Here is a 16,303-nt window from a genome sequence, read left to right as displayed (position 1 = left end):
TATCGCCGGTGCTAGCAACGGAAGCTCATCGCAGGTGGAAGCACCACCTGGTGATCCTGACAACCCCAACCAGAGGCAACATGAGTGGTGAGGCACCAGTAGGCAACAAAACTGGCCGAGTGCGCCGCTACTTTGGATTTTTTTTTTCTTTTCAAAGACCGTTCGTCTTGCTTTATACTCCCTCTGTTACTTAATATAAGTCATATAGTTTTTAGCACCAATAAAAACACACGGTTTGGGGAAGGATGTGAGATCGAAGAAAAAAAAAGAAAATCAGGTCATCTTCTCTCTTCCAATCAGATTACTTCCTAAATCTAAAAGATTGGTTGGGGCATGTACTATGTACGGTGGAAAGGTTTACAAACTAATCGGCGTGGGAGTTGATACGTACATATATTTTGGAATTTTCTTTAGAAATCTATATGGCTTATATTAAGGAACGAAGAGAGTACTAGAAAAGAGGAAAGTTTGCGTTTCCTGGGTTACTTGCTAGCCTACAAGAGTTTGGCGTTAAGGTGCCTGTCAAGTTAGCTACGTCTGCGCCGAGGCCAAGATCTAGACGTCAAAATCTATGACGTCAAAATCTATGACGTCGAGCTAAGGATCCAGATTTTAAAAGCATACCTCCAGAGACATATTTGTGATTTTTTTTTAAAAAAAGAACTAAAAACAAAAAATTCGGACAGGTGCACAAGGAACTCCACCCTCTAAAAAACCAAACACAAAAAGGACCCAAAGACCAAAGACACGGGAAAATATCCATGAAAAGGAAGCACAGGCAGACATTTCACCAAGCTACAATAGCCCACGCGGCTTCACTGTTGACTAGAAAGCTAGGCGATGGAGAGATTTCATGCATTACACTTGGCATAGATTTGTCGCCTAGCTTCTTCTTTTTTTCTTTCTTTTTCCTTGAGAAAGAAACGCTCACCTCGGACTCGAGCGCCTCGTGCCACCAACACTGAGGGCATGTTTGCTTTACCACTAGGCAGAGTTGTGTTGAACCAGAGACATCCCGATTCTTCATGCTTGGGGCCATGGTTCTTTACCTGTGAGGGGTGTGACGCAAACAAGCACCGAGTGCTGGAACTAGGCGAAATCCATCGAGAACGGCTCCATGCGAAGGCATTGTAAGTACTTGTCTTAAAGAGATCGAAGTGACCCAATATAAACTAATAAGCACTGGGAGATTGAATCGAAGCATTGCACAAGAAGTAAGTTATTACTGAAATAATGAATCAGGATCATTGGATGATTCTCTTTCCCCATGCACATGCACATGCAGGACCACTGGACCAGGACGGATCGGCTAGAACCCATGTTGCCATCAATGGCGATGGCAGTGACACGCGAGTTCAGAGCTTGCTCCTCGTCCCTGACCCTCCCGGGTTCTTGGACCTGGAGCTGGAGCTGGAGATGCTGCCCATGGCCTTGGCCTGCTCCCGGAGCGCGAACTTCTGCACCTTGCCCGTCGCCGTCTTAGGCAGCTCGGCCACGAACACCACCGTCCGTGGCGCCATGTACCGGGGCAGCCGCGCGCGGCAGAACGCCATGAGCTCCTCCGCGCCCACGCCCTCCGCGTCCTTGCCCTCCTTGAGCGTGACGAACGCGCACGGCGTCTCGCCCCAGTACTCGTCGGGGCGCCCGACCACGGCGGCCTCGGCCACGGCCGGGTGCGCGAACAGCGCCGCCTCCACCTCGATGGTGCTTATGTTCTCCCCGCCCGAGATGATGATGTCCTTGGACCGGTCCAGGATCTTCACGTACCCGTCGCCGGCGTGCCGCACCGCCAGGTCCCCCGACCGGAGCCACCCGCCGGACATGGCCTCCGCCGTCGCTGCTGCGTCCTTGTAGTACCCGCTCATCACCGTGTTGCCCCGGAACATCACCTCCCCCATGGTGCGCCCGTCGGCGGGCACGCTCGTCATCGTCGCCGGGTCCTTGACGTCCACCTCTAGCCCCAGGTGGTGCAGCCCCTGCCGGGACTTGATCGCCGCGCGCTCCGCCGCCGGCAGCCCGTCCCACTCCGGCCGCCACGTGCACACCGTGGCGGGCCCGTACGTCTCCGTCAGCCCGTACGAGTGGATCACCAGGAACCCCAGCTCCTCCATCCGGAACAGCACCTGCGGCGGCGGCGGCGCGCCGCCCGTCATCACCGTCACCGGCCTCCCACTCGGTTTCAGACTCAGAGGCCGCCGCTCCTCCGCCGTGGCGTTGACCACCATGCTCAGCACCGTGGGAGCGCCGCCCATGTGCGTGACCCCGTGCGCCGCCACGGCGGCGAAGATGGCGGCGGAGGTCACCTTGCGGAGGCAGACGTTGGTGCCGCCCTGCTCCGCCACGCCCCACACCAGGCACCACCCGTTGCAGTGGAACATGGGCACCGTCCACAGGTACACCGGCAGCGCCGTCATGTCGTTGAGGAGCACCGACGCCAGCGTGTTCAGGTACGCCCCGCGGTGCGTGTACACCACGCCCTTGGGCCGCGACGTCGTCCCCGAGGTGTAGTTGAGGGCGATCGGCTCGTTCTCGTCGACCGGCCACCGGATCAAGAACTCCTCTGGATTGCTGCTGCCGAGGAGCGCCTCGTACTCGTAGTAGTACCGATCAGTTGTCGACGGCGGCGGCTCGTCGAGGACCTCGTTGATTAGCACCACGGTGGGCACCCTGCTGCTTGCTCCGGCGCCGGCGGCCTGCTGGGAGATGAGGCGGAGCGCTTCTCGCGCGACGCCGAGCAGCGCGGCGTCCACGAAGACGACCTTGGCCTCCGAGTGCTGCAGCAGCACGGACGCCATGGCGGCGTCGAGGCGCGAGTTGAGCGCGCAGATGACGGCGCCGGCCATGGGAATGCCGAAGTGGAGCTCGCAGAAGGCCGGGATGTTCTGCGCGAACACCGCAACCTGCACGGGGCAGCAACGGCAGCTCAGCTGCGATTGAGAATCGGCCAATTCGATTCGATCGCTGAACCTACTAGTAGCAGCTTCTTACTGATGAAACGATATTCGGTCCGAGCACAATTCGCAAGCAATTCAGGTGGTCGAATAGTTGATGAATTCGGGCATGAACACTATCTACTCGCATGGAATTAAAACGGAGCCTTTTTCAACCAAGAACAGCAACAGCAGTAAAAGTGAATGCTTGGACGGCGGCAGGTAAATAATGGCCGAATAAATCTACCGCACCGTAGCACGGAAGAAGAAGAAGAGAGCAGAGGAGAGGAAGGCAGGCAACGGCTGGAGAGGGACTCACCTGTTAGTTGATCTCCACCAATAGGCCCAATGGTCTATTGAGCTCTATCTCTGCTCCTTGATCGGGGGAGTCTAACCCTAACTCGGTTGGAGGGCCCCTGTCGCACGGCACACATAAAAGGAATGTGGGGGTGAGGGCTCGGACTACGAGGTTGACCGGAGCCGCCACACCTGCCTAAAGAGAAACCCTAATCCGATCCTAAAGCGTGCTGCCAGCGACGGGATGGCCCACTGACTCCGCCATCTCCCCTGCAGGTCACCACCCGGGCCACTGGACCTCGCCACCGAGCCGGAGCTGCCTCGACACCGGCGTCCGCGAGGTCACAGCGCAACCGCGCACGGCGAATGGAATGTTACCCGGATCTACGGTTACACACACAAAGGTAAACATCGATCCTAACAATGGTACCAGAGACAGGTTACAAGTGTGTAACCCTAACCCTAACCGGGTAAAAAGCAAAAAGAAAGAGAGACCGGCTCACGGTGTACCGGTTATCACCGCCACCGCGCGTGGGGGAAAGGAGCCGCACCGTTCGACGACGCACGGCAAAAGTAAAGGACCGAACAGATCAAGTTCGGATCTAAAGAATGAAGAAGGATGGGTTCAGTTTTGGCCGAACCCTAAGACCTAACCCTAGAAAGAATCCCATCACTAATCGGTTCAATCCGAGAAGAAAGAAAAGGAACCCTAACATCTAGATCTCGAATCACACAAAAGGAAAACACTGATCGGGTATTCGGTTTCAACCGAACCCTAACCCTAGATCCCGATTCGATTCGGATGAGCTCCAAAGGGAAAAAGAACAGTTTCGGATGAACTAAAGCAAAGAAAAGCAATTGGTTCAACCGAACAAGGGAAAAAGAACAGTTTCGGATTAACCCTAATCCGAAAAGAAAAGAAATAAAAAAAAGGATTCAAATCCAAAAGGGGATGGGAAAGGAGAAAGGGAAAGGGGAAAGGAAACACCTCGCCGGGCGTCGGGAAAACCTTTTCGCCGGCGCGGGAGAAGAAGACCGAGCCGAGCTCGCTGCTCGCTGGCTCGGCCAAGGGGTCACCGCGGCCAGGGCCGCTCGACGGCGGCGCGCTCACCCGCTGGGGAGCGCGCACGCCGGCGAGGGGGCCGACGGCGGTGCCATGGACGCCTTCGCTTGCTCTCAGTTGCGCTTGCCTCGCTGCGGTGTGAGGAGAGCTGAGAAGAAAGCGGCGACAGAAAGAGAATGAAGAGAGAGAGAGCGGCGAAGAAATGCTCTAGGGTTTTGCCCGGGGCGCGCGGCGTCGGCTTTTCTATTCGAGCGATACAGCCGGGCGACCGTCGGATGTGATCCGACGGCGGAGCGCGACTGGGCCAAACTCAGCCCAGGCGGGCGCGAGCGCCGGGCTACTTTCCTGGCCCAGGCCCAGGTTGCGGCCTAGGCGCGGGGCCAGCGCGGCGACTGTGCGCGTGCTGGAGTGGGCCGGGCCGCTTTAAGGCTGGGCCGAGTGAACAGAATTGAAATGATTTAGTTTTGTTTTTCCTTTTTCCAGCAAACATTTATTTCCTGGAAAATGAATAAATTGGCTCAAAAGAAAAATAGAAAAAGTATTTTTTACCTGTGGGTAAAATTCAAGAAATTGATGTAAAGTTTTTCCGCTGCTAAAGAAAAAGTATATTCTCCAGTGATTTTGAACAGACGTGATATTTAACTGGAGAAAAGGAAAGTTTTTCCAGTAAATGTTTATTTCCTGGAAATTGATTAATGGATTAAAGGAAATAGAAAAAGAAATTTTCCCTGTGGGTAAAATTCAAGGAAAAGAGAGGTTTTCCACAGCTAGAGAAATTGTTTATTCTCCGGTTAATTTGTACCAACGTGGTATTTAATTGGAGAAAAAGAAAGTTTTTCCGCTGCTAAAGAAATTATTGATTCTCCAGTTATTTTGAACCAATGTGGTATTTAATTGGAGAAAAATAGTTTTGATATGATTATGATGTTGTTATTTTCTGACCAACGTTATTAATAACAATATCGTAATTTTAATGATTTATGCATTGATTCTACTTCTGCCCAACGGTGATGTAGAATTAGTGTATAAGAAAAGTTGTTAATTTTAATGATTTATACATTAATTCTACTTCTGCCCAACGGTGATGTAGAATTAGTGTGTAAGAACAATTGTGAAAGTTAAAGATTTATGCATTAATTCTATTTCTGCCCAACGGTGATGTAGAATTAGTGTATAAGAATAATTGTATGTTTTATTTTTGACCAACGTTGGAATCAAGGCATGCAAATGGTGTTATTTTTGTGTTGAGAAAAGATTTGACCTGGTTTTCATCTTGTTTAAGGTGGACTGGGTAGTCACCTCACCGTGTTCCACTGAGTTTGTGGCACCAGTGAGAGAGACAAAAGAGAATGATGCCACTTGGGCAACTAAAGAAAGGGATTTTGAATCCCAAAAGATATCTTATGGCTTTTGAGCATAGAAAGTGGGTCACTGCAAACAAGAAATGTTTGGCTGTGATAAAGAACATGATTGAACCTACAATTGTGGGCTCAATCCCAGAATGTGACACGGTCACCAAGTACCTCGATAGAATAAAGAGCAGTTCACTGGCTCTTCAAAGATATGCCACTTAGCTGATAAAGCTGGTCACAGAGTGTTACTCTGGAAATGGTGGCATAAGAGAGCTCATGATGTGTTGTCGAAATTATGGCACTGTCGTTTAGGCCATATTTCGAGGGGGAGAATAGAAAGACAAGTTAAGAATGATATTCTTCCTCCATTAGAGCTCTCAGATTAAGTTCAATGCAGAGAATGCATAAAAGAAAAGTATGTAAAGAAAGATGACAAACGAAGCACAGGAATTTTACAGATTATTCACACTGACATTTGTGGTCAGCTTTCCTATAAAGAGTGTGAATAGTTATGATCCATTCACAGATGATTACTCCCATTATGACTATATTTATCCAATCAAAGAAAGAAAAGATGTATTGGATAAATTTAAGATATTAAAGATTAAGATAGTCAGGTCTGACCGTGGGGGAGTACTACGGTCGGCATACCCTAAAAGAATGGCATAGTAGCTCAGTATTCTACACCGAGCGAACCTCAGCAGAATAGAGTATCTAAAAGAATCAATCGTACCCTGATGGATATGGTGGGCAGTATGATAAGTTACTCCACCTTACAGTTGAACCTGTGAATGAAGGCGTTAAAACCGCCATTTATATTCTCAATAGAGTATCAAGAAAGTCGGTGCCCAAAATACCGTATGAGTTGTGGACAGAAAGAGTATCCTCACTAAACCACTTGCGTGTGTGTGGGGGAGCCCTGCTGAGGCTAAAGTATTTAACCCAAATATTGGGAAGTTATATCCCAAAACAGTAAGTTGCCATTTCATTGGCAACACAGAAAAGTCAAAAGGTTTTCGTTTTTCACTGTCCAGAGAGACATACAAAGTTTGTGGAAACGAGACACGTTGTTTTCCTAGAGAATGAAAAGATGAGGGGGAGCATGGTAGCTCGAGAAATTGTCCTTGAAGTGAAGCGGGTGTATGCGCCCACTCTAATGATTCATGAGCCATTTTTCTCACTACCTGCTGTAGCTGCACCGACAGTGCTAGATACTGTGGTGCTAGCACCTGTTGTTATCCCACCTGTGGCAACAATGAATGACGATGAGAAACCTGTTCTTCAGGATTCTATAGAACCTATTGCCACACATGAGGGGGAGCAACAACAGCCTCAAAATAGAAGATGTGCCGAATGTGAAGGCCCCTAATAGGTCTCAAAGAGTTAGAAAATCAGCTATTTCTGCTAATTATGAAGTGTATAACACTAAGTAATTTCAAATGGAGGATGATCCCACCTCATTTGAAGAAGCCATGAGAAGTGATCAGTCATCAAAGTGGCTTGAGGCCATGGAAGATGAAATGAAATCATTGAATGCTAATAAAGTTTGGGACTTGAAAATAATTCCTAAAAGAGTCAAAACAGTAGGCTATAAATGGGTCTACAAGACTAAACATGACTCTCAAGGGAATATAGAGAGATATAAAGCTCGACTTGTGGCAAAAGGTTTTGTGCAAAGAGAAGGGATTGATTACAATGAGACATTTTCTCCAGTCTCATGTAAAGTTTCCTTCAGAATCATAATGGCATTAGTGGCACATTACGATTAAGAATTACATCATATGGATGTAAAGACGGCATTTCTCAACAGCGACTTAGAGAAAAATGTTTACATGGCACAACCGAAAGGTTTTGTCATGGAAGGAAAAGAACGAATGGGATGTCGCCTAAAGAAATCTATTTATAGATTAAAGCAAGCTTCAAGACGGTGGTACTTGAAGTTTGATCAGTCAACAAAAAATTTTGGGTTTTAAAGAGAAGGTAGAGGACAATTGTGTCTATACAAAATTTAAGAATAGGAAGTTTATCTTCTTTGTCCTGTATGTAGATGATATCTTACTTGCTAGTAGTGATGTTAGTCTACTACTGGAAACAAAGAAATTTGATATGAGAGATATTGGCGAAGCCTCGTTCGTTCTAGGGATCGAGATTCACCAAGATAGAAGAAAAAGGGTATAAGGACTGTCACAAAAGGCATACATGGAAAAGATCTTAAAGAAATTCAGTATGCACAAATATAGTCCATCACCTGCTCCTATAGTCAAGGGCAACAGATATGGGGATTTTCAATGCCCCAGAAACCAATATGAGCTCAATCGATAAAGTAAAAGTGGTTCCATATGCTTCAGCTGTCGGAAGCTTGCAACATGCTCAAGTATGTACGCGCCCTGACTTGGCATTTGTTACCAGATTTTACTTGGCAGATTACAGAGCAATTCTGGAATAGAACACTGAAATTAGTAAAGAAAGTCTTGCATTAATTGCAAGGAACGAAAATGCCTCATGATGACATATAGAAGATCTGATTCACTCCACATGGTGGGATATTCAGATTCTGATTATGCGAGAGTGAATGCATATCCAGACGTGGATTTTCTATCATCTCGCAAAGGGGAGCTATTTCATGGAAAAGCTCAAAACAAACTGTCACTACATCGTCCACAATGTATGACGGTTTGTAGCGTGTTATGAGGCAACGGGCAGGTGAACTAACTAATAAAGTTCATACCCGATTTGAAGGTGGTTGACGACATCTATAGACCACTTAAAGTAATACTGCGATTATAATCTGGCAGTACAGTATGCTCATAACATAAGTCAAGTGGTGCTGCCAAACACATTGACATTGAGTATTATGTTGTGAAAGATTAAGTCCGGGATCAAGTCATAAGTCTTGAGCATATAAGAACAGAAAGGATGCTCGCGGATCCGCTTACAAAAGGCTTACCACCCAACATGTTAAGAGGACATGGTGTTCAGAGAACATGTAGCTAGCTTGGGTTTAAGGGAAAGCCTAAAATATTCCTGGACAAAAGAAGGCCCAAAGATAAGTATCTATTTCAGAACAGAGTAGTGAGTTGTAGCTGTTAAGTCTATCGGCAATGGACCGTGACGATGAGACATGCTCTATGAGCTAATCTGTAATGGAATGAACAAAAGCAAATGATATGAAAGTGAAAGATGGAATGAGATCAAGGGGGAGAATGTTAGTTGATCTCCACCAATAGGCCCAACGGCCTATTGGGCCCTATCTCTGCTCCCTGATCGGGGGAGCCCAACCCTAACTCGGTTGGAGGGCCCCTGTCGCACGGCACACATAAAAGGAATGTGGGGGTGAGGGCTCGGACTACGAGGTTGACCGGAGCCGCCACACCCGCCTAAAGAGAAACCCTAATCCGATCCTAAAGCGTGCTGCCAGCGACGGGATGGCCCACCGACTCCGCCATCTCCCCTGCAGGTCACCACCCGGGCCACTGGACCTCGCCACCGAGCCGGAGCTGCCTCGACACCGGCGTCCGCGAGGTCACAGCGCAACCGCGCACGGCGAATGGAATGTTACCCGGATCTACGGTTACACACACAAATGTAAACATCGATCCTAACATCACCACGTCGCGGCGCGCGATGCCGAGCCCCGCGAGCGCGGCGGCGAGGCGGAGGCAGCGGTCCCGGGTCTCCCGCCAGGTGCGCGGCGCGGCGGCATGGCCCGCGGCGACGACGGCGGGGCGGTCTGGGTAGACGAGCGCCGTGCGCTCGAGGAAGCTGATGGGCGTCAGCGGCGCGTGGTTCGCCGCGCACAGCACGGTGCCTTCCATCGCTCCGCCGCGCGCGCGGGGTCGGTCTCCGCCTCCGGTTCCGGCTCAGAAAGAATTGGGCGCGGAGGCGGAGGCGGAGGCGGAGCAGAGCAGAACGGGTGGAGAGGTAGTTCTGATGGCAGATGGGAAATATCAAGTGACGAGTGGAGCAGAGCAGCGGGAGAGACGACGCGTAGGAGCAGCGTAATCGGCGAGCTCACGCGCTTGGCTTGTTGCTGATGGCGATGACCCAAGTGCTAATTACTCACTCGCCTCCGGTGGAGGAATGGAATGAGAACAAGCAAGCTGCTCTCTCTTTAACCGTGACGTCGTCGTCCAGCTCCGGCAGCATTGGATGTTGTGATAACGCACGCACTGTGTCAGTGTGCGCGCGCCATAGAAGTGTAGAACAGCTTGCTTATTGATTCATTCGTCTTTGGTGACGTGGAACCAACGAAAGCCACTAAGGATTTGGAAATTAGTAGTGCGTTTTTATCTTTTCTCCGGTTACTGCTAGACGAAGTGTAACCATAGAAAGTAACCTGAAGAGAGTTTCCAACCGTTGTCTCTCTTGTTTGTTCCGATGAAAACGTAAACTGAAGATTTCATTTTCCGGAAACCATTTCTGTGACAGTGACGTCTATGACCGCTTCTTCTATTTCAGCACTGTACGGTCTGTATCTCCCTTCTCACACGACAGCCGGCTTTCAAGCTTCTCTTGTACTGTAATCAGCCGGCGGCGATCTGAGCCGTCCATTCGCCGATCCAACGGCCACCAACCTACCACCACCTCACGAGCCCCACCCAATTCAAACGCTACCGTGGCACCAACCAGGCCGATTCCCCCGTGAGTGGCCTCCGCCGGCGCCGATTCCCCCGCGATGTCGAAGGCCGCAGCAGCGTCGCTCCCGCCGCCGCCGCCGGAGGTGGCGCACCTGGTGGAGCAGCTCCAGCGCCACCACCTCGCCCCGGACGCGTCCCTCCTCTCCAACTCCGCGCACTCCGACCTCCTCCAGGTACGCACGCACGTCGCGCCCGCCACGCTCCTTCCCGACTGCTGCTCACCTGAACCCTGTGCCTGCGCAGGCGCGCGAGGAGGTCGCGGCGGAGCGCGCGCTCTACCTCGAGGCACTGGTGAGTCACCCTCATCCCCCCCGCCGCTCGTCGGATCCGCATTCTAGGTTTTGCTTGTCGGGTTCTCATCAGATCTGGTGGCGCTATGCTATGCCGTAGGCGGTGTACGCGGAGGCGGTGGCCATGGTGGAGGAGTACCACGCGGCTGGTGGCGCCGGCGCCGGCAAGAAGCTCAACTGCTCCCCGCAGGTTCTGCTTCTCTCTGACAAGTCCCTCATTTTTCATTGACTGGTGCAAGTACATCTTCAAATGTGAGTTGGGTGGGTGGTACTAGCTGAATAATAGACTGTGGAATTCCTCATTGCTGGTTTTTTGACTTAGTGCCGTAATCGAGAATTTGTCCAGCAAAAATGACACTCAGTCACCGAGCTTAACCTCTGTCAGTTCTGAACCTCTGATCCAGGTGTACGAGTCTTTAGATTTTTTTTCATTGACTGGTGCAAATACATCTTCAGATGTGATCTGGTTGGGCAGCAATAATAATAAACCGATTAATAGACAGTGGAAGAATTCCTCATTGTTGGTTCGATTGACTTAGCACCGTAATCGAGAAATTGTCCAGCAAAAATGATACTCTGATTCAGTCACCGAGCTTATACTCTGTCGGTTCTGAACCTCTGATCCAGGTGTACGAGTCTTTGGAGCACCGGTTGGCCGTGGCGGAGGCAGCGCAGAGGCTGAGGCTCCCACTGCTCTCTCAGGACGGGGAGGTCCATGAGCAGGAGATCAAAAAGCTGAGCACCTTTTCAAGGAGTTCATTCGATAGCACCCTCACAAGCGCGACACCCAGCTCAAGTTCAATCTCGACGAGTTACAACAATTATAGCAGCACCGCTAGTGCGGTGACTGTTGCTGCTGCACATGGAAGTGGTAGTTCAGATGCGGTTGAACCTGGAGTTGGTGGTGTTCCTGACCGTTTTCTTGGGATCACTTCTGATTATCTCTACCAAGTGCAACAAGAGCAGCCAGCCATGTCTGTGGTAAGAACATTTTTTTTTTTGCCTAAATGGTCAATTCATACCTTGTTACTTGTTTGATTTGATGAACGTAATTCTGATATGTGCCTTGAGAATTGCAAAACTATTTTGTAACCAATTATTAGACTATGATGCGTTTTACCCTTTTTGTCAACGAGTGAAAGAATATACAAAATCTTCACCTGAACTTTGAAAGCATCTGCTTTTGTGTCGATTACAGGACATGGTTGATTATCAGAGAACTTTGGCTAGGGAGATTGAAGCCCGGTTAGAAGCCAAGTGTGATGCTTTGGCTGATCTATTTGCTATGGACGAAAGGGGTCAGTTACTGAAACTAGTGGAAGAATAGAAAAGAGAGTGAGAGAGAACAGTCCAAATTCTGGTTCTGGTTATTATTCTGTCTTACCTTAACATCTTTGCTGCAGATTCGTCATCCATCAGTCAAATTTCTAGTGCTAGGCTTCCAGAAAGGTGGACTTTCTTATCTTACATTTTAAATCAGACTGCACCAATCACATATTTAGTATTAATACCATCTTACCATCCCTTCTTTGCTGCAATCCCATCCATTTACATAGCTAACTTAACTTGGAATGAGTGCCCAATTTTCCATCTTGTTTGGAATTGGAAACTAACGTGGTGCTTGTGATAGGATGAAGTTGGACAGGCGTCCCTGATAAGTATTTCTCATGATTTTTACTTCCCGTTTGACAGGGTAAAGTTAATCATCGAAGAGATAGAAAAGGAAGAGGCACATCTACTGGAGGACCTTGCTTCAATGGACAGAAAATTTGCTGAACATTATAATGTATGTTTGTATGTCTTTGGTAATGCTTAATTTTTCAGAGGTACACCCATTTTACCTGAGCACAAATTCTTTCTCATACTTCTAACCAATTAGTTATGGTTCTGAAAATTCCAAAGGTCTTGGAGCAAATTCTTGCTGTGCTTATACAGTTTGTTAAAGACAAGAAATTGGAGCATCAGCACCAATTTGTAAGCATTCTCATATTCCGTTCTCTGGTTCAACTTCTTTAAAGTAAACATGTCACCTTTTGATATTGTTAGTATTGCTAGTCAAAGTGCTTAACATGTCTCTTATTGTCTAACAGGATGATCTGAAGAAGACCTGGCTTATCAAAAGGTGTCGGACAATGAATGCTAAACTAAGGTCGGCATCCGCATCAGTGACCATATTATAAGTGTACAACAGATGTTACTCTATACTCAAATAGCCGATCCTCCCTTCTCTCTCTATATATATATATTTTGGATTCCAAATGCCAAGGGATTCAAAGATTAGGTTAACTATACTTTTTTTTTATATACTTTGATTCCAGCTATCTAGAGCATCATCTATTGCGTGACACTTACACAAAGGACACAGTACCAGCACTGCACAGGATCAGGTATAGTTAAGGCAATCGATCTTTTAGTGGATGTACTTTTTGAGTTATGTGGCACTTGTTATTCATAAGATGGATTTGGTTTGTTGAGTGCCTTTTGTTTTCAGCGAAGGACCTTCTTGTAACATATTAACTGTTTTGCAGGAAGTATCTTGTAGAGGCCACAAAAGAAGCATCCAATTCCTATAATGAAGCGGTAAGATACATGATTTTGCTTCTTGTAATATTTCTAATGTTTGGTTCTATAAACAGCCAAGAAAAAGCTCTCAAAATTGTGGCTACAGCTCACAAAGAGTAGAACTGTACAAATCATAAGAGCCAATGCCTAGCAGCTACTTTTTAGTGAAAAAACAAACTAACTGATACCTTGAGGTTGTATGAAGTAGTTAACATCAAGTTATAATTAATCATTCATGACTAAGCAAAGTCCAGCTTAGGAAGGTTAAATGTGCAAATATGTTTTGGGTTCTGACAACCTATGATTTTAATATTAACCTGTTGCAGTAGGCAATTTAACCTGATGTAGAGTTTATGCCGTTACATAACAATAACCGGGCATATGGTATTCTGTATTTTTCACTTTTAACTACATGTTTGGAGAAATAATGGGTGCCATACTGCCATCTCAGTGAATATTCCATCTGAAAAGAAATCATGAAACCCAGTGTTCACTTCCCTTCAGTTAACTGTTTGCTCTGATGTTTGTTCTTGTGTCAGGTTTCGCGGTTGCGTGAGTATCAGGGTGTAGATCCACATTTCGACGTGATTGCAAGGCAGTACCATGAAATTGTAAAGGTAATCTGGCTCAGTGTCGTTGCCATTAGTTTAACATATGTTCCATGTTATCATTGCTAACCCTGGTTGAGCTTCAGAAACTGGAGGGCATGCAGTGGACAATTCACCAGGTGGAGATGGACCTGAAACCTCACCATGATCACGCAGCTGTTTAAGTCCATACTTGTTGTAGACCATGTTTATTTTATTACCTGAATGCAGTGGATGTGAGTTAGGGGGTTGCCGTCATGTGATTTGACATAGGATCTTATTTCGTTGCTCCAGACCGGTCAGGCTGGACAGCTCAATGTAAAGTTTCATCTGGACACGAAATATATATGGAGGCTGTTTCTGTTTGTGCATGTTTTTTAGTCTTCCATATTGAATAATAGCACCATCAATGCTTGTTTAATTATACGCTCATGTATTCGTTTGTTTGATAATGAAAAATAGAAGAGAGCTAGACATGGAAATAAATCTGAGAGATCTCAAGAAAGTTGCAGACTTGACTTATTTTACGAGCAGTCCAATGTGAAGAAGCAGTTAAGAAAACATAGCAGCAACCAATATATTTCATTTCATTATCACTGTAGTTTTTTTTTGTACTACCATCCTCTGCGTGTCATGCAAAGCAAGGTAAGTTTAGATGACCTTTTATTAGGAATCCTATTCGGCAATCCGTTTGCCACGGCATAATTACCTACCAAAGTGCCATTGTACTTTTGCAACATTCTAAATTAGATGGTAGCAATTACAGGTACCTTATTTACAAGCATATATCAACATTCCATCCTTCTCTGCATCTCATGCAAAATGAGGTAAGTTTAGATGACCTTTATTACGAATTCCATTCGGCAGAGGCATCTGTTTGCCACGGCATAATTACTTGCTAAAGCCATCGTACTTTTACATCATTCTAAATTTAGATGATAATAAATACTTCATCTATTCCAAATTATAAGTCATCGTGGATGTTAGGTACATTGCTTTTGTTATGCAATGTCTAGATGCATAACAAAAACTATGTATCTAAAAAACTAGAATGACTTATTATAACTTGGAATGAAGGGAATGAAATTGAAGTACATGCCAAAAATAAAGAAGATGTTAAGCTAGTAATTATAGCAATTACAGAGCTTATTTACAAGCATATTCCAACATTTTTAACTGTACTTGCGACCAACACACTTATTATATGTATAAATAGGTGCAAACGATGGATGTATATGATAGATATCCAGCTCACTTGCTTTGTCAGATCTATATCCATCTCAGTTGCCAGTACAATAGCGATAACGAGGACAAATATAACAATGAAGATGCTAATTTTCCCTCTGATTGTTATGCTGATGCTGAGTAGCATCCTCGTTGCCTCCCGTAAGTCTTGTTGGTTATTATTACAGCATCAATCCATGACTAATAACACCATATATACGGTTTATAGGGGCGGTCCGGGCGATACCACCATTCACATTCACCTGTAGAAGTCAAGTCGATTTCTTCTCGGTGTCCTCGATCGGTGATACAGTACAATACAACCGTGTCTATCTAAAAAAATAACGACCGAGGTCTGCAAAATCAATTAATGAAAATGGTTTCTTAACTAACATAACATCTGGACGCATGTATGATCAGGTTATGTTTCAGAGGCAGAGGGGAACAAGGACGCCGTGAGCGGTGAAGCCACTAAGTGCATGGATCTCCCCAAGTGTAGTTTATTCAGTTGCTTTCATGCAGGTGCTTGCGGCGGCTGTTGCAGGAGTCACGGCTGGGCCCGTGGGGAGTGTTCGGGGTCTGAATGCTCTTGCTAGCTGCAAGAGCACCCCGGGCCTGAACGGCCACTGCCATCGCTAAAATAGTAGTGTGTATGTATGGTATGGTACATGGGTCGAGCTGCATGCATGACTGGACTGGATTGGATTGGATATATGGATGAATAAAGTGACCGACCGACCTTTTCTTCCTTTCTTTTGTTCGTTATTAAGTTGGGACTAAATCGGCCGGCAGGCATGTTTCCCACGTTCGGATGGTATGATTCTGGAGGGATTTGGATGGTTTGGAGGAATTCTGGAGGAATTTGTGAGAGAAAAACACTGTTCCGGATGAAAAAAGAAGCGGATCAAACCAGATTTAAGGGCACGCGAACGGCTCGCAGGAGATCGATCGACAAAGCTGAGCACCTTTCCAAGGATTCATTCGACAGCACTCTCACAAGTGCGACACCCAGCTCAACAAGTTCAATCTCGACGAGTTACAACGATTAATTTATAGCAGGCCAAGGTGAAGCGGTTAGGAGAACATATATAACAGCAACCGAATTGTTCATTTCATTGTTACTGCTTTTTTTCCCCTTTTCTGAAAGACCATTATTATTGTATATAAGTGATCACTGCTTAACAGTCGACAACATCGCACGACACTGCAGACCATTTTTAGAAATTTCAAAATGGGCATAAAAATAACACTTTTTTCTAATCCTAGGAGAAGCCCATTAGCTAAGATACGTTTGGATCCATAGGACTAATAACTAATTCACTAATTTTTAGTCGCTAAGGATCCAAACAAGTAGAATAATC

General features: G+C 46.8%; 2 protein-coding genes across 3 annotated transcripts; one reads left to right on the top strand and one right to left on the bottom strand.

Annotated features, from left to right (window-relative positions):
- Positions 1-769: 769 nt before the first annotated feature.
- Positions 770-9,701, bottom strand: LOC136470939 (butanoate--CoA ligase AAE1-like). 2 transcript variants are annotated; one of them, XM_066468666.1, is made up of 2 exons: positions 9,251-9,701; positions 770-2,900 (listed from the first exon to the last, which is right to left on the bottom strand). In XM_066468666.1, the coding sequence occupies exons 1-2, from the start codon at positions 9,455-9,457 to the stop codon at positions 1,356-1,358; spliced, it is 1,752 nt and encodes a 583-aa protein (XP_066324763.1). In that variant the 5' UTR covers positions 9,458-9,701; the 3' UTR covers positions 770-1,355. The 2 variants fall into 2 exon arrangements, with proteins under 2 accessions (XP_066324763.1, XP_066324764.1); XM_066468667.1 differs by lacking the exon at positions 9,251-9,701 and adding an exon at positions 2,989-3,249 and having other exon boundaries at positions 1,139-2,900.
- Positions 9,702-10,146: 445 nt separating this feature from the next.
- On the top strand, positions 10,147-14,089 carry LOC136470938 (AUGMIN subunit 4-like). Its single transcript, XM_066468664.1, has 13 exons — positions 10,147-10,452; positions 10,523-10,570; positions 10,670-10,759; positions 11,197-11,550; positions 11,768-11,867; positions 11,973-12,018; positions 12,262-12,355; positions 12,472-12,543; positions 12,660-12,718; positions 12,888-12,956; positions 13,098-13,149; positions 13,671-13,748; positions 13,826-14,089. The coding sequence occupies exons 1-13, from the start codon at positions 10,318-10,320 to the stop codon at positions 13,901-13,903; spliced, it is 1,275 nt and encodes a 424-aa protein (XP_066324761.1). The 5' UTR covers positions 10,147-10,317; the 3' UTR covers positions 13,904-14,089.
- The last annotated feature ends 2,214 nt before the right edge of the window (positions 14,090-16,303 follow it).

The sequence above is a fragment of the Miscanthus floridulus genome, chromosome 8, assembly GCF_019320115.1.
Source record: "Miscanthus floridulus cultivar M001 chromosome 8, ASM1932011v1, whole genome shotgun sequence".
In the NCBI taxonomy this organism is placed as follows: Eukaryota; Viridiplantae; Streptophyta; class Magnoliopsida; order Poales; family Poaceae; genus Miscanthus; species Miscanthus floridulus.
Note: the sequence above shows the minus strand (reverse complement) of the source record. Positions and strands in the feature narration are given on the sequence as shown.

Bases quoted from the DNA above. Each gene is read 5' to 3' on its own strand.
- LOC136470939 (XM_066468666.1), bottom strand. From the start codon at position 9,457: ATGGAAGGCACCGTGCTGTGCGCGGCGAACCACGCGCCGCTGACGCCC. The intron at 2,901-9,250 runs GTGATGTTAGGA...TGCCCCGTGCAG, and splicing joins GCATCGCGCGCCGCGACGTG to GTTGCGGTGTTCGCGCAGAA.
- LOC136470938 (XM_066468664.1), top strand. From the start codon at position 10,318: ATGTCGAAGGCCGCAGCAGCGTCGCTCCCGCCGCCGCCGCCGGAGGTG. The intron at 11,551-11,767 runs GTAAGAACATTT...TGTCGATTACAG, and splicing joins AGCAGCCAGCCATGTCTGTG to GACATGGTTGATTATCAGAG. The intron at 12,544-12,659 runs GTAAGCATTCTC...ATTGTCTAACAG, and splicing joins TGGAGCATCAGCACCAATTT to GATGATCTGAAGAAGACCTG.